The sequence below is a fragment of the Coturnix japonica genome, chromosome 10 (assembly GCF_001577835.2).
Source record: "Coturnix japonica isolate 7356 chromosome 10, Coturnix japonica 2.1, whole genome shotgun sequence".
Taxonomy (NCBI): domain Eukaryota; kingdom Metazoa; phylum Chordata; class Aves; order Galliformes; family Phasianidae; genus Coturnix; species Coturnix japonica.
Genome location: NC_029525.1, coordinates 16,125,011 through 16,147,302, shown reverse-complemented (window position 1 = coordinate 16,147,302; position 22,292 = coordinate 16,125,011). Strand labels below are relative to the sequence as shown.

At 50.3% G+C, this 22,292-nt stretch overlaps 2 protein-coding genes across 2 annotated transcripts; one reads left to right on the top strand and one right to left on the bottom strand.

Annotated features, from left to right (window-relative positions):
* Window positions 1-1,491: 1,491 nt before the first annotated feature.
* On the bottom strand, window positions 1,492-15,556 carry LOC107318900 (gonadotropin-releasing hormone II receptor-like). Its single transcript, XM_032446896.1, has 5 exons — window positions 15,338-15,556; window positions 4,788-7,938; window positions 3,422-3,924; window positions 2,790-2,991; window positions 1,492-2,683 (listed from the first exon to the last, which is right to left on the bottom strand). The coding sequence occupies exons 2-5, from the start codon at window positions 4,798-4,800 to the stop codon at window positions 2,274-2,276; spliced, it is 1,128 nt and encodes a 375-aa protein (XP_032302787.1). The 5' UTR covers window positions 4,801-7,938; window positions 15,338-15,556; the 3' UTR covers window positions 1,492-2,273.
* CILP (cartilage intermediate layer protein) lies at window positions 11,714-21,883 on the top strand. The gene is made up of 9 exons (XM_015873269.2): window positions 11,714-11,881; window positions 13,046-13,173; window positions 13,802-13,885; window positions 14,316-14,369; window positions 15,553-15,738; window positions 16,596-16,910; window positions 16,999-17,107; window positions 18,044-18,201; window positions 18,799-21,883. Exons 2-9 carry the CDS (start codon window positions 13,104-13,106, stop codon window positions 21,138-21,140), a joined length of 3,318 nt encoding a protein of 1,105 aa, XP_015728755.1. The 5' UTR covers window positions 11,714-11,881; window positions 13,046-13,103; the 3' UTR covers window positions 21,141-21,883.
* The last annotated feature ends 409 nt before the right edge of the window (window positions 21,884-22,292 follow it).

Here is a 22,292-nt window from a genome sequence, read left to right as displayed (position 1 = left end):
CAACCATCAGCCCATCCCCAGCACAGCCCCTGGGCCATATCCCTCAATGCCACAGCCGAAGCTACATACAGGCAACCAGGGCAGAAAGCAGAAGCACACAGGGCAAGGAGGAGCAGGGCACTGCTTGGCAGCACACTCCCCCAGTGACATTTCCCTTCTATCATGAAAGCTGTCACTTTGGGCATCTTGCCCACACTCTGGGCTTGCCGAAATGTCAGCCCTGAGCACCAAAGAAGGGAGGGAAGGAAGCAAGAGGGAATAAGACACAGCACGCACAAAGTGCCCACAAGCATCTTGGGGACCGTGTCCCAAGGACTGAGGTATGTGTCCTCCCCAGCATCCCAAGGAGAAGAATTTCCCTGTTGTGCCATGGTTCATAGAATTACCAAGTGGTTTGGGTTGAAACGGAGCTTTCAAATCATCTAGTTTAACCCCCCCAGTTTAAGCAGGGACAGTTTCCACTAGACCCAGCTGCTCAAAGCCTCACCCAGCCTGGCCTTGAGCACTACCAGGGATGCTGCCACAGCTTCTCTGTACACCCTCTCCCAATGTCTCACCACCCTCATAGGAAAGAATTCTTAACACATATCCCAAAGCCAAAACACTTTCTGCTCTCTCACTGTACCTATAGACCATAAAAGGTGACAAGTCCCTCCCAAAAGGGAAAAAACATCTTAGAGGTCTGTGAGCTCTCCTAACACCATACAAGAGTGGACAAGCAGCCTTAAATATGAGTAAATCCAGATACATTTTCTCCCACTCAGCAGAAATTCACTGAAGAATGTCTTTAAGAGATTAAAGGTACTTGGCCACTAATTCAAAGCTCAAACAACCAACACACTTTCTTTCCTGTAGGGGTCTCCAGCCATATAACAGGACCAATAAGACCCAGTGAGACTGGGAGACCAGTCCAGGTCATCTCTGACCAACAGGGACTCACCACTCCAGACTCCCCAAAGTGTATTTGCTTTTCTGGGGGATCTCAGCTTCCCCAAGCACAGCCACAACAATTCAAGAGTCTTATTAATACATTCATGCTAACAAAGCCCAGATGCTCATTCAAAGCCACAGTGGGCACAAAGGCTCTCAGAGAACTGCCTCCTAACAAACCTAGAGCACCTTATCTGCCCAAGGATTTCACACAACAGAAAAACAGACAACCAGCAACCCCAAAGAATTCCACTTAGCTCCAACCAGAGCTGCCTTCAAAAACAAAACATCACTTAACAACAACAAGCACATCACAAAGAAGAAATCAACCATCCCTAACTGCATGGAGGAGAACAACAGAGCTGAATAAACTCATATCTTCATCACACACCTAAAGACAAAGAGCTTCAACTCCACAAACTTCTGGCATATTAATAAAAAATAAACAACTTTACTCACCAGAACTCAGCCAGCTCCTTCCTTCCTTCCTTCTTCCACCCTGACCCTTCTAGCAGCTTCTCCTCCCTGTGCTGTGCATTTAAAGGCCATCAGCACCCAGCTGGCACCCACAGCAGCTGATGAGCCCTCCACTCACAGGTGTTTCCCATCACAGCCCTCCTTAGGAGGCACAGGGCCATCAGCTGCACCTGGCTGCATGCACTCTGATTGGGGGCAGAAGTAAGGTGTGGGTGTTAGGACAAAGCAAATGAGCAAGTGATAAAGGGGGAAGCAGGGAGGAGGAAAGGTGGGTTTTGTTCTGTTAGCACGTGCAAGGTGTGAGGTTTGCCAGTTGAGAGGGGCTAGGCATCAACAGCAGGTCTTGTTCTCTCCCTTTGGTTACCCCATATACTCACTCCTAGTTAACTCTGTCCCACACTGTTGCTACATAAGGTCATATCCATGTCACGCCTGCATGAGAAAAGACACTGCTGTGTCCCTTCCCATCCTATCTCAGCCCACTGCAGCTCTTTGTTTCATTCTTGTCCCTTTCCATCCCCACAGCATCTCCTCCCTCCCTATGGAGGCAGCCTGAGGGGAGAAGGGTGTCAGGCAATGACCCAGAACTGCTTTGGATGCCATAACGAGAAGAGTGGACAAGACCTCAGGATTGTCAGGCTCTAATGAATGAGGCTCAGCCTCTCTACTGCATCTTCCTTGTGTTGGGTGGGAGTGTATCTCCTACCTGAGGATTCACTCTGAGTACAGGCAGGAGAAATGCCCATGGTTTCTGGCTATAGACCCACACCCACCACAGTCAATCAGTGAACTTGTCTCCAAAATCATCCTCCCAGACAAAGCAGCCCCTGACTCTGTGCTTCTAGTCTCCTTTTGGGTATATCTCTTCAGCACACCGTGTTAATGGTTGTCCCGTTGGAGCCACCTGATGCCACCTGGCCATTGACAGCCCCATCCTTGGTAGTCTTCTCTGAGACTAAGATGGGTTTGTGTCTCTCATGCCTAGTAATGGCTGCTTCAATGCCCCTGAGACACAGCTGCACGTCCTCCCGAAACGAGGGGGTGTACAGTCCGTAAATGATGGGGTCAGTGCATGTGTGCAGCAAGCCAAAGAGAAAGAAGCTGTGGTTGATGTACTCGGGCATCCTCTGGATCATGGCTGGCTGGAACCAGTACCACAAGCCCAGGAGGTAATACGGGGTCCAGCAGATGATGAAGGTGGCAACAATCACAATGGTCATCTTGAGAGTCTTCATGCGTGCCTTGGAGATGTGGTCATGTTGACTTCTTACCAGACCTGTTAGGGAAGAGTCAAAAGGACAGCAGGAGGTGTGAGAGAACAAGGAGAACGTAACGACCAGTGGGAATCTCAGAATCCTGCTGAACCCTAAGGACCTGCTTACTTTTGTTGATCTTTAGCTGCTTACTGATCTCCCAAATGATTCGGGCGTAGCAAACAATCATGATGCTCAGGGGGGTGATATAGAGGGTGGTGAAGGTGAACATGTTGTAGACAGTTTCTTCCCAGTGTGCTCGGAAGCTGCCGTGAGTAACGCACTGTGTGAAGTTCCCTCCTGGGACCGTGTGCAGGTGGAAGAGAAAGAGCTGAAATCAAGAACCAAATCACAACTCAGAGAAGCTCTGGGGCAGGACACTGCATCCAGGCAGTGCTTGGGGCCAATGCATGCAGCTCCATGCTGTTCTCTTGGATCACGTCACTGTCACAAGAGAGAGGAGATCACTGCCTGCCCCTCCATTCCCATTGGGAGGAAGCTGGAGGATGCTATGAGGGGGCTCTAGGACACCATAAGGCCTCCCCTCAGCCTCCTTGTCTCTGGGATGAACAAACCAAGGGATCTCAACCACCAAACACAGCAAATCCAATCCGGCCACAGTGGAACCCATGAACTGGGATGGACTAGTTGCAAAGCCAAGCTGGCTGTGGTGAAGTCATGGATTGGGATGGATTTGTTGCTAAAGCCCTTCTCCAACCCAACCAGCCCGGTAACCCCATAAGAAAGCCACCCAGCCCTACCTGGGGCAATGCTAGCAGCACACTGCCCAGCCATGCAGCACGCAGCAGCAGCCCATTGCGGCGTCGGGCACGGGCAAAGGGTTGGAGGATGGCAGCATGCCGGTCCAGGCTGATGACCACCAGCACCAGAGCAGCAGCGTACATGGCAAAGAGCTTGAGGAAGTTGAGGAGCTTGCAGGAAAGCTCTCCGCCGTACCACTGCACTGTCACATTCCATGCTGCATCCAAGGGCATCACTGCCACCGTCACCAGCAGGTCGGCCAGCACCAGGCTGAGGATCAGTGGCCGCACGTGGCACTTCCTCCTCTTCCTCAGCAGGCTGCCCAGCACTGCCGTATTGCTGCACACTGCCAGCAAGAAGAAGACTGCTGTGATGGCCACACGCACCTTTGCTGCCTTTGTGAACTGGGGCTCGACCCAGTGCTCAGGGCAGCGAGCAGCCGAGGTGTTGGTGTCCCCCTCCGTGGTGGGGTGGTGGGGTGGTTCAGCTTCAATTAAAGCAGCTGGTAATTAGAGAGAGATCATAGAATTATTAAGGTCGAAAAGACTAGCACGATCATCCAGTCCAACCATCAGCCCTTGCCTGTGAGTGCTTTGGACCACATCACTCAGTGCAACATCCACCCTTAGATCAGGAGAAGGTGGGGTGCGCAGTCTGGCAGCAGTCAGCCCTAGCTCTCCACTGCCCGTCCATGTGATGCTCATTTTGGCTGCCCATGTGCTCTCCCCAGCTCTTGCCCAGCCCCCTGTAGCTATAGCAATTGCTTGCCCAGATGTATTTTTAGCTCTTTGCAAGGCAGTGGAGCAGCTGGGGAGCGGCGGCTGCAGCCATGGGACGGCACATCCTTCACAAGTAGATTCCAACCTTTTAAAAAACCCCACAGTGCTTCCCATTAGCAAGTTAACGATTAATGGCCTGCCTCCATCCACGGTGCTGGGTTCCCCCGTGCCCAGCTGATGAGCTGGCTTGATCTAATTGCCCCTTTATTCCCAAGTGCCACCAGCTTGGGGACAGCTTGCATTTCAAGGACAAATGCTTTGAACTCTCATGCACACAAGCATTAATGCTCCCCACTGCCAGGAGGTCTCTGAGCATCCTGAGAGCCCTCTGGTTGCCAATACCCAATTAACGCATTCCCCACCTTGAAATGAGCTGCAGAGATCCAAACCTGTTCCCCCGGGTAACCTGTCCATCCCACCCAATGTGCCCAAGCAATGCAGACACCGATGCCCTCCTCCATTCCTTTCACTGCATCCATCCCTTCCCTCCCCAACACCCAAAAAGCAAGCGGCGAAAAGAAACAGCAGCACAAAGTCCCAAGCCATTGCTGTCCATGTGGGTTTATCCCAGCAGGTGGGGACGTACCTGGCACACACATGCCCTGAAGCGAGGAGAAATGCTGCCCTTCCCTGCAGCAAGTCAGACAGCTCCAGCACTGAGCATCCGTGTATCTGCAACGCCGCCAGCTCCACTGCTATTAGCAGAGATGTATGCAGCCCCTGGCATCTGGAGAAGGAAACGCCGACGCAAACATCCCCTGCAGCAAACTTGGAGGTGGGCACCCCTGCCCTCCTGGCTTAACAAGCGATCTGCTTTTAGTCCTAATGAGCCAGCAGTGGGAGTGGAGCTGATGGAGGGCAAGAAGTGGCCAGCGCTCAGGATGTTGTCTGTGGCGTTGTGGCCAAACGTGGCCCCATCCGGGACCAGTGCCAGCACCACACTGGTTTTCTATAAATACAGAGAAATGAGTTAATTACGCCGGGGTTGGTGATGAGCATCCTGTTGCTCAGACAACAGGGAGCTTGCAGCCTACATGGCCATGTGCGCACCCAGTGATGCTCCACCACCGGCTGGGTCTGTGTGAACCCAGAGGTGAGCTCAGGTGTGTGTCGGCCAGGAAATGCCATAAGGAAGGATTAAACTCAGAGAGGAACTTTGGTAATGTTGTCGCTTTAATAAATAACCTCATAACTCCCTGTTTTCCCAATTCCCATCTCATTATTTGTTGTGTTTATTTCAGCATTTTAGTGGCAGGCAGACTAGAAGATATTAGAGGTCCTTTCCAACCTTAATGATTCTATGACAATTCTATGACCACGCAAAGTCCCAGATTGGACAAAGAGCTCGTGGGTGCTTAAAATCCACAAGGTTGGGGTTTATCTCACCTCTCTGTGGTTTCAGAGTTATCTGGGGCTTTGGGTAAAGGTAAAATGGGGCAGAGCTCTGAGATCCAGGGCATGTACAGCCTTCATGGGACCACCTATACCCTGCATCACTTCTGAATCCAAAGGGAAAGACAAAAGCAAAGCTACCCTCAAAATGCCAGCCCATTGGGATGGAGGAAGCTTGTCACCAAGCACCCAAAGCCACTGACTCCTTATGTGGCATGGATTGCCGTGGGGAGAGATTGCTCCTGGGGCATAAAAAAGCACTTAAAGCACCCAGAAGCTGGGTGGGAGCCCACTCCTGGCAGCAGCCTTCTCCTCTGGATAAAGGAGAGAGGAATGCAGCCTCACATCTTGATTTTTCCTTTCACTTAGCTCTTTGCACCTGCACTAAGGCAATTAAATAGTGGGTCAGGAATGCATTCCCTGTTTGTCCTCCCTCCTGGCCAGCTGCCCTTTGTCTGGAAATGTCCTCCCAGACCCAGAGAGGGACAGGATTTTTCCTGGGAACCATCCGCCTCGTTCATGCCACAACAAAGGCTTTGGTCCCTGTTCAGAGAGGATTTTTGCAGCATGCCATCATACAGCCATGTCCTGGGCATGCATTACTAATAAGATTTATATTAAGGGTGTGGTTCCTTGTTAAAATGACTATTTTTCCCCATTTCTTTCTTTCTTTTCTTTTTTTTTTTTTCAAAATAAATATCCCGTGTTTTCTTTTTGTTGCTGTTGCTGCTCCTCTCCCTAAAGGTCAGCTGCCTGCTGAGTGCTGGTTTAACCATCACATAGTTGGGCAGCAGGACCAGGAAGCAGCACTGCTGGTCTGCTCCCATACAGCTCCCACTGTGCTGCGATGCTGTCCTGGGATCACCAGGAGCACGGGGTCACCTGCAGCAGAAATACAGCTGGAGCACGTTTTGCATTGCACATCCCATGAATCCCTGTTTGCTCAGAGAGCCTCACCCTTCAGACTCTCATATGCAGACATTTTTCTTCTGGTTCTTCTTTTTCCTCCTCCAAGCCCTGAATTGTCTCCGGAGCTGCTCGTCCAAGGAAATTCTTGTCTCATACTGGACTCGAAACAGAAAGTCTAGTCAGGGACATCTGACATGCAGTGTTTTTGTGAGTAAATACCAGTGTCCATGAAGTCATTTCCCGGGGTTAGAGATGAGCTCAGCCCTGGAATGGCTTCTGTTCTTCCCCAAAGCCCATAGCAGACAGTGCGTGGCTCCCTGCTCTCCTCCTGCTCGCTAAAAACAGCACTGGGGCTGTGCATCACACTCAGTTTGCCGAAATATTCAGAGCAGAAAGCAGCAAGGGGGGTGCAGGACACCTGTGAGCCCCACTGCAAGGGGTGGTTCAATTTATATGTTGGGTGTGACTGCAGCATAACCATAGAGCAAGAGGGCTGTACCCAATGGGATGCACACAGCTGTTCCCAGATATCTTTATGAATTCTTTGGGGTGTTTCTTTGTGCAATAATGCCCTGTTTCTGGATTCAGCTTGAGGTGCTGCAGCACTCAGACCCTTCTTCAAGTGTGTTGTGCCTCTAAGTATTGAGAAAAACATGTTCTCAATGCTTAGTCTCATTGCAGTGGCTGGATTTTGGTAGCCTGGTGCTGCTGAGCTCACTGAGCTATGGTCAGTCGTTCCTAATGATGTCCATAGAGAGCTGGGAAGGATGGGAGGAAGGTGAGCAAGCTGACAAGGAGGATGCTCCCCCCTCACACCCACCCTTCCCCATGGATGAGAGGGGTGAGTTGGTCTCCCTAGAACAAACCTCGAGGTGTAGTCCATCAGCACATGGGTTTGGTGACCTGCCCAGTGACCTTGCTGCCCGACATGGGTATTTTTCCTGAGCTGGAAGAAGTGATGAAATCCAAATGTTTTCATTGTGACTAACCTACGGAAGCGAACAATTTTGCTCTTGGTTTTGGATGGGTTTTGGTGGCTCTCCTTGTCCTTGCCTTCCGTGCCCTCTTTCATCCATCCTATTTTTACTCTCTGTTTTCGTCATCTCTCGACCTCTTCCCGCTGGCCGTGTACATCAAACACCCTCCTTTCTCTCATGCTCCCCAGGGTGTTTGGACCCAAATCTGACATTTCTTACGGGAAAAGCTGTATCCATGGGATGGAGCTGAGCCACAGAGCTCACCATGGCATCCTCTGTCCCTCTGGGGAGGACGTGGTGCTGCTTTTTCAGGGGTTGCCATCTGCAAATCTATTCCCAGAAGGCACTGAGAGTTATCCAGATGTTGCCAAATAGCAGCTCTTGGCTCGATGCTCCAGTTCGTGAAATCCTGACAGTGCTTTGCCAGCGTCAATCAGCTGCCGCCCTCCCTGCCTTGACCTGATCAAAAATGGGAAAAATGGAGCAGGAAAAATTATGAGTGAAACAAAGGCCACCACCCCATCACCTTCCTCCAGCTCTGAGTGCATCTGAGCCTGAAGCAATTGCCTGTAAATAAGAGCAATAAATTACAGATTTCTTCAGGACTAATTAATCGCTCAAGCCAACACAGGATGATCTTTGTACACCAAGCAGCAAAACCAAACACCCAGAGGGCTGCGGGTTGGAGCTCTGCTGCTGCCCTTCTATTGCATGTTAAATGTCCCCATTCAGAGCCATCCAAGTGTGGTCCCATTGCACCCTGCCTGGCATTGACCTCTGGATCGCACCAGTCCAGCACCACTTGTACTGCAGGTGTGGGACAGGAAGGTGCTGGCTGGGACATGCAGTACTCAGAGGGCTTGGAAGGGCCATGGTTCAGTGGACATGGTGGTGATGGGTCAATGGTTGGACATGGTGATCTTCTCCAGCCTTAATGACCCTGTGACTCTATGAAACAGTGGCCATGTCTTGTGGTGTTGAGATGAGTCATGCTCAGCAATGCAATTATAAAGGGATTTGCTATTGAGACTTTCTGGTGCTCTTTGAGCAACCTCTATCTAGCCCCTTTGGAGGTGTGATGGGGAAAGAGTGAGCCCAGTGATGGCCATGACATCAGGAGAGACATACCAGGGAACCCTGTTGACCCCAAGACCACTGTGACCAGATGTGGGTGGATGCCCCACGCCTGAAGACATTCAAGGTCAGGCTGTTCAGGGCTCCAAGCAACCCGATCAAGCTATAGATCTTATTTTGGAAGGAACCCCAAAGCCCACCACGTCCCAACCCCTGCCATGGGCTGGGTACCCCCACCAGCTGAGGCTGCCCAGGACCCATCCAACCTGGCCTTGGGCACCTCCAGAGATGGGGCATCCACAGTTTCTCTGGACAGCAGTGCCAAGGCCTCACTGGCCTCTGAGTAAAGAATCTCTTCCTAACATCTAACCTAAATCTCCCCTCTAATAGTTTAAAGCCATTCCCCCTTATTCTGTCACTTTCGAACCACGTAAAAAGTTTGTCCTCCTCCTTCTTATAAGCTCCTTCCAAGCACTGTAAGGCCACAATGAGATCTGCCCTCACTGAGCCTTCTCTCTTCCAAACTAAACAAGCCCAGCTCCCAAGCTTTCTTCATTTGAGAGGTTCTTCAGCCCTTTGATCATCTTAGTGGCCCTCCCCTGGACCTGAAGATGTCCCTGTCATTGCAAAAGAAGTTAGACCAGATGACCTTTAAAGGTTCCTTCCAACACAAACAATTCTATGACTGTATTCTATCAATGCTGCAGGTGGAGCCTGCACCACGGGTTCAGCCCCTAAGTGAATCCTTCCAGGGGGAAACACCAGATTGCTCCTTCTTGCCTAGCCACAGCCCATAAATCCTCATCCGTGCAATAAAAACAAACTCCAGTAGTTCCTTCTTCGGGCTCTTTCCCAGAGCTTTTAGGCAGCTGGAGTTTGCTTTTGTGCTGATGAAGCGGTGGAGGAGGGCTTAAGCGAAACAATATTGCGGCAGCTGAGAGGTTTGCTGGTGGTGGTTCAAACCTCAGCGCTAAGTCCAGGGACCCACAACACCTCCAAGATTTCATCCAGCCCATAAACAGGGCTGGTCCAAGTCCTGGGATGTCAAAACAGGATTTAAAAACAACAGCTCCAGCTCTGCATCAGCCACCACTGGAGCACCGCTGGGAGCCAAGCGCTTAGCGAAATCCCAGCTCCCAGCTCCGAGAACACACAGCCTTCCCCAAAGTGCTTGGGATGGAACAAAGTCATCAATCAGTTATTTTCACTCCAATCTCCGTAAACAGCAGCAAGCCCAGAGACTCAGAGCAGGGGAAAAAAAGAGTCAGCTCCTTCTGGTGCCATGAGCAGAGAGGAGCAGAATGCGGCCCCACTGGTCTCTTGTGAACCTCATAGGGTGCAAACCCCACTGACACCCAGTGCAGTGCTGTGATTTCAGTGACAGTCACTGTGCCTGTGGTGTATGGGACGGGGGAAGAACAGACAGCTGGGTGATCACCATGGCCATGTTTCTCCCTTGTTTGCACAAGAGAAGAGTGTTGTCCTATGAAGGAACATGGAGAGGGAAGCGGGGTCCCGCTGCCTGTATCATGGTCCTCTTACTCTACTGCATATTGGCACTGGGCTGGGGGAAAGCATTCAGCATGGCAGCGTTCCCATCAATACACTATTGTTTTCTAATTACACATCGGTGAGCAAATCATGGAAAAAGTCTGTAAGAGCCGGCTGAGCCTCCCAGGGCTCATCATGGTGTGGGGTGGGAGGGGAACGTGGCCTCTCCAGCCCTTGGCTTTGTGTAGGGAAATGCCAATGATGGATAAGCAGATAAAATAACCATAGAATCGTTAAGGTTGGAAGAGACCTCTAAGATCATCCAGTCCAAACGTCCACATACCACCAATATTACCTGCTAAACTATGTCCCTAAGTACCACATCCACACATGTGAGCTGCATCCTTCCCCAGGGCCATGAGCAGCATCCTGCCTCCCCCTGAGCATTCACACCAAGGCAACTCCTGACCCGGCTGCTCCTTGCCCACTGGATAAACATTCTACCACTTCTTGGCAAATCCCAGCTTGTTTTCTTCTTTTCCCTCGTAAACAGAAACGGGTGTCAGCACTGGCCACCACCAATTAATTTTTATGTGACACTGATCAATGTCCTCCTGCACCGCTCCCTCTGGCAGCAGGGCCAGGAGGGATTACTAAGAGGGCAGCCTGTCCTATTCTGTCCTGTCTCCATCCTGTCCCCATCCATAGCTGAATGCACACTCCATGTTGTGCCATGCTGCTGCAGGTACGGCCCTGCAGGTGTACATGCTTGCACATGGCTCCAAACCTCCTTTTGTACAGTTCTATGGGGGTCTCTCACCGGGGGCTTTGCTGGTTGTCCCAATGGCTCAAGCAGATGTGGGTGCACTGACTTGCAAGGAGGGTCCCAGCGAGGACGGCATCCCTACAGCTCTGTGCTGCTCCACAGGATCAGAGAATATCCCGAGTTGGAAATAACCCACTGGGACCACTGAGTCCAACTCCTGTATCCACGCAGAACCACCCAAAAACCAAAGAATCACTAAGGTTGAAAGAGACCGCTGAGATGCCCAACACCAGCCGACCCCCACCATGCCCACTGACTGCATCCCTCAGCACCACACCTCCATGGTTCTGGAGCACTGCTGGGGATGGTGACCCCACCACTCCTCGGGCAGCCTGTATCAGTGAGCACAGCTCTTTCCAGACCCTACTCCTGAGAGAGGTGTTACAGAGCTGAGCTGCTTGAACTCTGGCAATTCAGGGCTATGCTCACTGTGTTCTGAGGCAGAACTTTCTCCTGATGCCCCATGGGGTCTGAGCAAGCATCCAGCCATGTCCCATGTCCTCAGGACAGCTCCGTGTACCCCAAACGTGGAGAACCCTTGGGGCACCACCTCATCTCAGCCAGGTGGGAACCCCAGAGCATCCTCACTGCAGCACCTGTGTGATACCCCATACAAACCGCCACAGCCATTCATTTGGGGACGGAACCCAGAGCATCCCCGACAGCGCAGCCCGATGGCACAGACAGCTCAGTGCCCCCGACTTGGCCACCACCCCAGTCCCAAAGCCCCACTCCCGCAGCCCAGCCCCGTGTTTACCATCACTTCGCCGACAGATTATTCCGTCGGCGCTTTCCTCGCCCGCCCGACCCGCTGCAGCCCGTGGCTCGGTGCCATCCCGGAGCCTCACGCCGCGCTATATAAGCGCTCTCCGCTCCGGGCTGCGGGAATCGCTCACTCCGCAGGCAGCACCGAGACCCGGCTCCGCGAATCCCATCGGCTGCTCCCAGCCCGAGTTCCCTGCAACAACAGGACGGGACAATCCTTCCTTGGGGGTTTTATGGTTTTCGTAGGTAAGAGAAAAAAATCAATAATACTAAAGAAACACGCTAAGTTTTTCCTTTCTCCGCAGCACGCGTTATATAACTTCTCTGGGTAATTAAGGCAGAGTAATTACGAGTGGCTGTGATTGAGGGTGAAATGGGAATTGTTGCTGCGGGGCTGCTCGGTGTCCCCAGCCGTCCCATTGCAGCGTCACCAAATGGGTTTTGCACGGGGTCAGAGCGGGGTTTGGGGGGGACGGTTCCCTGTTCCTACACTCCGTCCTGCAGCGCTTTGGGACTGAGCCCTGGGGAGGGGGGACACGTCCCAACATCCGTATGAAACCCCGGATGAGTCGCAGCCGGATCCTAAAATAGCCCGAGTGGGAACGGGGCTTTCCGCCTGCATGCATTTCTCCTGGTTATTGTCTGGCTGTGAGTTCGTGACCCTGCCATAAGCCCACAAAATCCCGTTCATGTGTTGCTCGTTATTTGTGCTTGACTGGGATTCGCTGGGCTGTAATCAAAGTATTTCCTATTCCCATAGCACCCGTTCTTGGGGAGGTTCGTTAGTTACGAGCAGCAGCGCTTTTGTTGCTTGCAGCCTTGGGGTAAACTGAGGCACTGAGCAGCTACAGCAACATGGAATCACTGAACACCCCAATTATCCCCCCGATTAATTTGTTGTGGTGCACAACACAACATTGGGTACCCCAATGCTCAAAGCCTCAGGGCTGTGTGATGGAAAAAAAGGACAATTTCTGGCTGCTCACGGACAATCACAGCAAGAGCTTGGCTTCTGTGCGGGGTTTTACGCTCCCAGCTTTGCCTGTGAGCCTTCCCCTTCCCAGGGGCTCTGAGCCCAGGCTGTGGGCAGAGGGACGGGGGCCGAGGCTCTGCAGAAACACTTATCCTAAGAAGGGCTTGGTATGGAGATGTCATTACAAAGCGTTCCTCTGCAGAACAGATTTGGAGCTGGGATGGGATGCCACTGCAAAGAGCAGCAGGATACGGCCCCTCCTATTTGTTGGGGGGACAAATGGGTAGAAGCTGCCACAATAGGGTGACCTCTGAGTGAGATTTCTGCAATGGGAATGGGGTGATGTTGGGTGACCAACCAGGATGGGAGGCTGGGCACCCACTGGGAACAGCATCCTGTGTATGCAGGATTTGACACAGCTGGGTTTGTCCCCGTAGGTCTGGGGGACGTGGGACGGCTCCAGGTCCTTGAGGAAGCTCCCATTTACCTCTGGACATGATGCTGGTCACAGCAAGAGGATGGGCGCTGCTGCTGCTGCTGCTGCTGGGAGCCACAGCCAGCTCAGGTGAAGGTCCAACACCAGTGTTCCCAAATACATCTCTGACATGGCTTAGTGGGCACAGTGGGGACAGGTTGATGGTTGGACTCAATGATCTCAGAGATCATTTCCAACTCGATGATTCTATAATATCAGAGGACACAGTGAGGGCTGAGTGCCCATCTCCAGTATGAGCAGAGCCCAATTTGCTTAGATGGGTTTTGCAGAGCAGGGTGCCTGCAGGCTCTTTGGACTTGTTTCTGAAGCTATAGAGGAATTTTGCTCTGAAGGGCTCTGGCGACAAGCCTGAGGATAAGCACAGAATGGTCAGAACTTGGTGGGGAGGTTCCAGACCCCTGCCCTGCATCGGGCAGCCTGGGGCTCAGCTCCATGGGTTAACCTAAGCTCATTCCCTCATCAGATTTGTTCCTTCCCCATGCAGGGAGAGGGGGGGATGCATCTTTTACCTCCAGATATAAAAAGATGTTTTGGTCACAGCTGCTCCAGCACAGAGGGCAGCAAGCCCAAACCACAGCGGGACCAGGGGAAATCCCAGCAGGAGGGACGTGGAACACGGCCAAACCATGCCTGACCACTCACATCCAATTATATTATTAATAATAATCTATTTTAATCTAATTTCTTGAACCCCTAGGTCAAAGGCTTGTGAGACCAGGCCTTGGCAGGATCCAGATAGGACAGAAAACCTTCAGACCGATAGTGCTGCTCAGCCTAGATGGTGAGTTCTGTGCCATCCCGATGGCTTCCCCTCACTGGGACATCTTTTATTCTTTGCAGTCTTAATTTCAAACTGAATCAGTTCACTGGAGTAGATGGGACATTGAGACAATGGAACAAATGGCACTGAACTCGCGCCCTCTGATGGGGTTGGAGCTCTCACTGACACACACCACTGGCTCCAGTCCTGGAAAGCTGAAGGTCAGCTGTGTGACCACAGCTTGTCCTTGGGGCCATGGGGTGAGGACGGCGGTGCTGTGGGTTACACCCTGCAAAACATTGAGGTTAGGGCCATAGCAATTAGAAAACTTGACGTCTGCCTTTCACTGTGACGAGCCACAAACTCAGTCTTTACCTCTGGGAGTGAGTGTAGAAGACCTCACTGCATGCTCAGCTCATGGAAGGTCATACCACACATCTTCTGCCTACAGGTACAAGGAGCAGCTCCCGTCGGTTGGATCCGATCTTCACCAACACCAGACGCAGTATGTCCTGCATCCCCACCTCACCCCCAGCACACCCCTGGGCTTCTCCCTACCCTCCACTTTCTGCTTTTCCCACAGTCAAGGTGTTATCTGGAGCCATAGGCCTCCCATCTGCCTTTATTTAAATTTATGTAAATTTAAATTTAAATAATGTCTATGTATCAATGGAGATGCTCAACTGGAGAAGTCAATATACCAACAGATTAAGAACCTACCCAGCTAAGCCAAGCACTTACTCCAAACCTGACATGGCACTGTTGCTGTCATTTAAGTTGTCTATTCCAGCCACAAAATCCCCTTTTAACACCTGTTTGTGGAAGCCAGGGGTTCATTTTCAAGATGTGCTATTCCAACAGTTCAGCCATAACCTTGCCTGCCTCTCGGCAGACATTACTTGCCCTGGCATACAGTGAGCCTTGTGGATGTACAGGTGTGGGAGATGGTGTGGTGCCTGCGTGTGTTTCCAAGAGATCTCATTTTTAGAGCATGTAGTCACCAGCACATCTTTGTAAATGTTATTAGAACATTATTTAAAAACAAACCAAACCACAGGCTGGGGGTGGATCTCACCCATTCAAACAGCTTAAATTAATTACGTCCAGTAACTTTTAAAGGAATTCCTTGGAACATCCAACCGCATGCCAAGCTCCCAATAAACCTCTTTCTGTTTGACACACCAGCAGGGCCCCAGCATTCTCAGTAGCATCTCAGCCTTCTGCACACAGAAAAGCTGGTGCTCCCAACAGGATACACGCTTCCCTTATAGAGAAGATATGCTGAAGTAGGGTTAAAGGAATCCAGCACAACCATGCTGACAATAAAACCCTTCTTTGTTGCTTTTCTCATTTAACCACCTGCGAGCGCTGCCCTTCAGACAGCACTCAATTGACATCATGAGTTTGAATTCCTCTAAGACAAAGTTATTCAAGACTAAGCATGAGCTGCTGCTCTCTGCTCCTCAGGCTTACCTTAATCATCCCGAATTCAGGGAGTGATGTCCAAAGCGTTCAGGCACCTTCATATGCTTTGTTTCCCAGCTCCCTCAATGTGCTTTGGGTCTGTGGTGCATAATATCCAAAAACAAATAGTCCGAGCCATGTAGAAGCTGTATAGCAAGTGCTTGCTTTGGGGCAGCCCTGCGTTGAGTGTGTGTCTCACTGACACCCCAATGATGTCATTCAAGCTGTTGTGGTGCAAGATCCCAGAAAGTTTTTGTCTCCGTGGTCGAAATGGAGCGAGTGCTCAGGGAAGTGCGGCCAAACCGGTGTGCAGAAGCGGACCCGATCCTGCCTGTCAGATCGCCTCTGGGGGGTGCACTGTAATGAAGTCATGGAGGAAGGGCGGCTCTGCATCGGACACGTCTGCTCAGGTGCTCACATAACCTCGGTTCTGTCCTGATCTCACCCCCACGCAGGTTTTTTACTCCCCTCACAGCCTTGTTACCACGTTTCTTCTTGCCAGAGTTTAGAGAGCTGCAACCAGCCCCAGAAAGAAGTTACAGCAGCTTGTAATTAACTGTATTGCTCTTACAGTCCCCTGTTAAACAAATCATTCTGAAAGCGGTCTGTGTTTTCTCCAGATAGGGCTTTCTCTGATTTCTTCTATTTATTGCTGCAAATAAATAGATTATCACACGGCTGCTGTAGGGGGAGGCTCAGTGATTGTAAATGGAAAGAAATGGGGATGTGTAGGATTAACTGCTACAGGTAAGAAAATGTCACAGAATCAATCTCTGGGAGACCATCTGTTGGACTCACCAGATAATGCTTGTTCAACACGTAGGCTATTAGGACCGAGCCTATGTCCTGCACAAGCCGGGATGCTGCTGAATAAGAGAGGCAGCTTTTAAGACAAACCAATGAGTTTGGGCATAGTTTGGCAACAGGAATCTACAAAGCTGAAGGCATTTGGATTTGTGATTTTACCAGGGTTCAGCTCGCATGTACATTGGGATTCAAGCTTCTCTGAAATTCAACCCTTTGGGGATGGTAATGAAAAGTTACTAGCTGTAATTACATCCATGTGGCTGCTTTCTACTAATTACGAGGCTCAGCACTTCAGCAGCCCCATGTTTCTAATACAAAACTGCTGATAATCTCTGGAAATACATTTTGGATACAATCTATTCCTTATGCACTATCTGCCTTATTGCATCTAAATGGAAAGCAGGCGTCAGGAGCGTGGCAGGGCATCAGGCTGCTTTTTGACCTACCTGCCTCACCCCAGGCTGCAACATCACCTGCCCCATGGGCCGCGTGAACGCTGACTGCGATGCGTGCATGTGCGAGGACGTGACCCTGCATGGAAAGGTCTCCTTGGAGGATGGTTCACCTGCAGACAACGCCCGGGTCTACCTGCAAGCCGACAATCTCAAGCTGTTGACAACAGCTGACAATAAGGGCACATTTAGGATTCCCGGGGTCTGTCCCGATGGCAAAAACACCCTCAAAGTAAAGAAAGCCAAATACATAACCGCAGCCATCACCGTGCCGGAGACCAACAGGAAGAACCTGGCGCTCCAAGTGCAGCTGAAGAGATCAGGTAGAATTAGAGAGATGGGGAAACCCAGCACCTCTAAGAGCAATTAACAAAAATAAGAGTAACGAGGTGGACTTTTCTCCTCCTGCAGGCAAACCCTATGTTTTCAAGAGCCCTGATGACAAGGCGAGGAGAGTGGGGCAGAGTGTATCACTCTGCTGCAATGCTGTGGGGACTCCAGCCCCAGATCGCTATCTATGGTAAGGAGCTTCTTTTGATCCCACACCACCTGGAAGCAGGACAGAAAGCTGGAGCAAGTGGGACCAGAGGAACTTCATGAAGCTCAACAAAGCCAAGGGCAAGGTGTTGCACTGGGTCGCAGCAACGGCTGCTATCAATACAAGCTGGCTATAAAAAGTAGGGGATAGACTTCATCAGGGTCTGATTTGAGAGGACAAGGGGAAAAGCTTTCAAACTAAAACAGGGGAGGATTACACTGGATATAAGGAAAAAGTTGTTTACAGTAACAGCTGTGAGGCACTGGCACAGGCTGCCCAGAGGGGTGGTGAGTACCTCACCCCTTGGGACACCCAAGGTCATGCTGGATGGGCTCTGAGCACCCAATGGAGCTGTAGGTGTCCATGTTCATTGCAAAGGAGTTGGACTAGATGGTCTCTAAGGGTCCATTCCAACTCCAGTGATTCTACAGATTCTGTTGAACACACTTGATTTGTACCTCCTTTCCATCATCATAAAGCAGGGTTGTTTATTTTTTAAGCTGAAATACACTGAGAACCCAGTGCTACAAATGATCATTTCCTGCATGTTTGCAGAGCTGGCATTTCTCGCAGGTGCAGTAATACAATCTGCAGAGGGACTTAATGGAAAAAACACCCAGATAGGAGTTTGAAAAACCTTGGCAGGCAAGACTGACAGCTGTGTCTGGAATAGGTTTTAGGGGAAGCCCCTGCAAGAATTTGCAGCCTGACTAGCACCCCATGCAATGCAGTGGGGAGATGCTTTTAAGCATGACCGCAACTCTGAAAGGGCAGCTCCTGGGACGTGGCTGCTCCATGATATAAGTGGTGTAACTGAGGCAGGAGGTGTGGCAAAAATCCTCACAGCCAGCATCTGGGCACTGCTCTGCCCAAGCCATCAGGTCTCTGTCCCATTAACCATCTGCCTGTTCCTGGCAGGTACCACAATGGCTCCCTGCTGGATCCTTCTATGTATAGATACAAAAACAACCTGATTCTGAAGAACCTGAACAGAGAGCAGGCAGGAGAGTACTACTGCAAGGCAGTGAGTGATGGGGGTTCAGCGAAGTCCCAACCTGCCACGCTTTCTGTAATAGGTAAGAGAAAACGTGTGTGATGTGCTCCAAGCAGCAGGTACACAGAAAGTGCTCAGAAATTACAACACATGCATGAAAGGAAGGGTGCAGGGAAAATATCTGGGTGCTATTTTATGCACCCATTAACAGATAAGCCTGAGTGTGCTGGTTATCAGCCAGCTACTACTAGCTACAAACTAGAGCTCTGGATTTCAGATGACCTGCCAAACTTAATCCGCTGGGCAGTCATTTCTCACTGTAATCACTGCCCAGCGTGTGAATATTTCTGTTTCTTTTTTAAATCCTGGGACCCGTTTAGGTCTGTTTGTAGCCAAGAAGCCAGGCAGCTGCAGAGCATGTAGCTGGTAAGCAGGAGCTGGGACACTCCTGCAAACAGCACTGCTCTTAATCAGGTGCCTTAAATTAAAGCTGAGCACCTGCTGCAGTGTAACAAAGGCCAGATGAACCCAGCTAACCAAAATTCTGCAAACCATCTGTTTTATTGCTGCAAAAGCCTCCCCGTGATTGGAAGCAATGTTTAGCTCAGAGGGTTTCAGACCGCATACAGATGACTGTACAATTATTTCACGCTGCTCATTAAGAAATGCTATTCAACAGGAAAACAAGAGGCAGCCTGCAGCTCCCAGCCCCAAAGCCACCTCATTCGTCTTCCGCACGACTGTTTCCAAAAAGCAACTGACTCATTCTACTACGACGTGGGCAAGTGCCCAGCAAAGACCTGCATTGGGAAGCTGGATAAGGGACTCCGCTGTAAGGACAACATCTCCTACTGCTGTGGGGTGTCCAAGATGGAAGTGAGAGAGATTGTGTGTGATGGGTACACGCTCCCCACTAAAGTCGCCGTAGAATGTGGCTGCAAGAAATGCACTGAGACAAAAATAACAGTTCGGGGCAGAGCTACAGCAGTGGATAACGGTGAGCCACTGAGGTTTGGGCACATCTACATGGGGAACAAGAGAGTGAGTATGACCGGCTACAAGGGAACCTTCTCTGTCCACGTCCCACCAGACACTGAGAGACTTGTTCTAACCTTTGTTGATCGGCTGCAGAAGTTTGTGAACACAACAAAAGTTTTGCCATTCAAGGAAAATGGAGGTGCTGTGTTTCATGACATTAAGTTACTACGAAAGAAAGCCCCTGTTACGCTGGAATCCACTGAAACCAGTGTAATTCCTTTGGGAGAAAAGGAAGATGACGATCCAATTGCTGAATTAGAAATCCCTCCTGATTCGTTTTACAGGAAGAATGGAGAACCTTACAGAGGAAAAGTGAAAGCCAGCGTGACATTTCTGGACCCAAGAGAACTTTCAACAGCGCCTGTGACACAAAGTGACCTGAACTTTGTAGATGATGAAGGAGATGTGTTCCCGCTCCGCACGTATGGGATGTTTTCCCTGGACTTCACTGATGAACAGGGCACTGAGACTCTTAATGCAGAGGATGTGAAGGTCCACTTGGACACTGCTCAGGTCAGGATGCCAGAGCACCTACAAGAAATGAAGCTTTGGTCACTGAACCCTGAGACAGGCTTATGGGAGGAAGAAGGGGACTTCAACCTGGAGAAAAGCAGACGGCGCAGAAGAGAGGAGCGAACTTTTTTGGTTGGGAACATGGAAATCAAGGAAAGGCGGCTTTTTAACCTGGACGTCCCAGAGAGCAGACGGTGCTACGTCAAAGTCCGAGCATACAGAAGTGAGAGATTTCTGCCAAGTGAGCAGATCCAGGGGGTGGTGATTTCTGTTATCAACATGGAGCCAGAACCAGGGTACTCCTCCAACCCCAGAGCATGGGGCCGTTTTGACAGTGTGGTCACTGGTCCCAATGGTGCTTGTGTGCCAGCCTTCTGTGATGAGCAGAACCCAGAAGCCTACGGAGCTTACATTTTGGCGAGCTTGGGGGGTGAAGAACTTGAAGCTGTGCCCTCTGCTCCCAAACTCAATCCTAACGCTATTGGGGTCCCACAGCCATATCTCAACAAGCTCAACTACAGGAGAACAGACCATGAGGACCCCAACACTAAGAAAACTGCGTTCAGAATCAATATGGCCAAGCCAAGTCCAAATTCTGCAGATGAGAACAACGGCCCTATTTATGCCTACGAAAACCTGAGAGAATGTGAAGAAGCTCCATACAGCGCTGCTCACTTCAGGTTTTACAGGATAGAAGGAGATCGGTACGACTACAATACTGTTCCCTTCAGTGAAGATGACCTCATGAGCTGGACTGATGACTACCTGGCCTGGTGGCCCAAGCCCATGGAATTTAGGGCCTGCTACATTAAAGTCAAAATTAATGGACCCCAGGAAGTAAACATAAGGTCTCGCAACATGGGTGGGACGCATCCACGCACCATTGGCAAGCTCTATGGCATCAGGGATGTCCGCAGCATTCGGGATCCTGAGCAGCGGGACGTGTCAGCAGCCTGCCTAGAGTTCAAGTGTAGTGGCATGCTCTTTGACCAAGACCGCGTGGACCGCACACTTGTGAAAGTCATCCCACAAGGCAGCTGTCGCCGGGAGAGCGTTAACAGCATGCTCCATGAGTACCTAGTAAACCACCTCCCCATGGCTACCAACAATGATTCCAGCGAATACACAATGCTGGCACCCCTTGATCCACTAGGGCATAACTATGGCATCTATACAGTCACTGACCAGGACCCAAGGATCGCCAAGGAAATCGCTTTGGGCAGGTGTTTTGATGGCACGTCAGATGGCACCTCCAGAATCATGAAGAGCGATATCGGTGTTGCGCTGACTTTCACCTGTTCGGAGAGGAGTGCAGCAGAGCAAAGCTTATTTGAGGCCCAGAGGAACTTAGGCCAGCAGTCCATACGGGTACCACCAAGGGAGAGCCCTGCATACCAAAGGCCAGTGGGAAGCCGTCAGATCACCCAAAGCAGAATCCAGATTAGAGGTCAACGTCCTTCCTCATATTAGAGCTACGCAGAAGCCTTGGTAAAGTCACTCAAATTTGATTAAAAATAATTATCTACCTGCAAATAGCCTAATTCAAAGCAGGTATTTGTCAGTACTTTTGAGACATGATACTCCCTTCCCCCTCACCTTTTGTTTTATTTTTCAATTGCACCACAAAGGAAAGATACAAGCCAAAAATTGAGAGGCAGTACTTGTAGTGAGCTCCTGCCTTACTAAAAATGACAAAAAAAATCTGACATAAAACAACTTTGCCTGGTAACCTAAAGGGAAAACTAAACACACAGTTCAGTTAAGTCATGTACATAAGATATTTTTCTATTCTGCATCTGCAGACTTTGCCAGCCCAAGTACCTGTACAGTAGTTGGTAACAAAAAAAGGAGTAAACTGATTTCCCCATACTGAATTCAACTGCAAGGTTTTGTACTTGAAATGTAAGTATTTTATTTATTTCTAGCTTGTTTTAGAATGATTGTATTCGAGCTAAACTACCATTGGCTGCATTTCTAAGAACTCACATGCTTGACAGCACAGAGAAGCCATGTGGATTTGTAGGCTCCACACGGATAAAATTAAAGCTTTCTCTTGCTTCTTGTGTGGTTTTTCTTCTCAAATAATGCTCTACAATAGGGTAAATGGGAAAACAAAAAAAAAAGTCCTTTTGTAATTCTGGCAATGCTGTATTACATTTGTGATTGACATGCCCAAATAAATAAACCATGTGTAGAGCTGACCAAAGAACAACCTACAGAATTTCTCTTTTCAGTGTGAGACTGATGCTGGGTATGGGAAAGAGATCTGGTGGGGGTAGCTGCTGCTGCTCCTGAGTCCAAGGCTTTGCCACAGAATGCTGACATCAGGGAATCAATCTCCAGTTTGCAAGCAGAACCACATCCATGAGATGTAGAGGGGCAGCAAGTGTTGGGAGATGCAGACAGCAGGTCAGTGCAAGGGATATCTAGAAGGGAGCAGCAGGGTTCCTACAGTGTGAGAGGATTGGGGTGGAAAAGGGCTGGGAACCAGTGTTTCAAAGATGACAGAAAAACTAGGCAACACATAAACACAGATGGCCACAGAAGGGGTCAGAGTGCAACCTAACTCCAACAAACACATTACCCTACAAAACCTCACAGCTCCTGCATCGCTACTTGTAG

Coding starts and splice junctions, on each gene's coding strand:
- LOC107318900 (XM_032446896.1), bottom strand. Junction 2,992..3,421: donor TGCTGCTAGCATTGCCCCAG/GTAGGGCTGGGT, acceptor TCTTGATTTCAG/CTCTTTCTCTTCCACCTGCA. Junction 2,684..2,789: donor GCAGCTAAAGATCAACAAAA/GTAAGCAGGTCC, acceptor CTTCCCTAACAG/GTCTGGTAAGAAGTCAACAT.
- CILP (XM_015873269.2), top strand. CDS start 13,104: ATGATGCTGGTCACAGCAAGAGGATGGGCGCTGCTGCTGCTGCTGCTG. Junction 13,174..13,801: donor GGGAGCCACAGCCAGCTCAG/GTGAAGGTCCAA, acceptor TTGAACCCCTAG/GTCAAAGGCTTGTGAGACCA. Junction 17,108..18,043: donor GCCCCAGATCGCTATCTATG/GTAAGGAGCTTC, acceptor TGTTCCTGGCAG/GTACCACAATGGCTCCCTGC.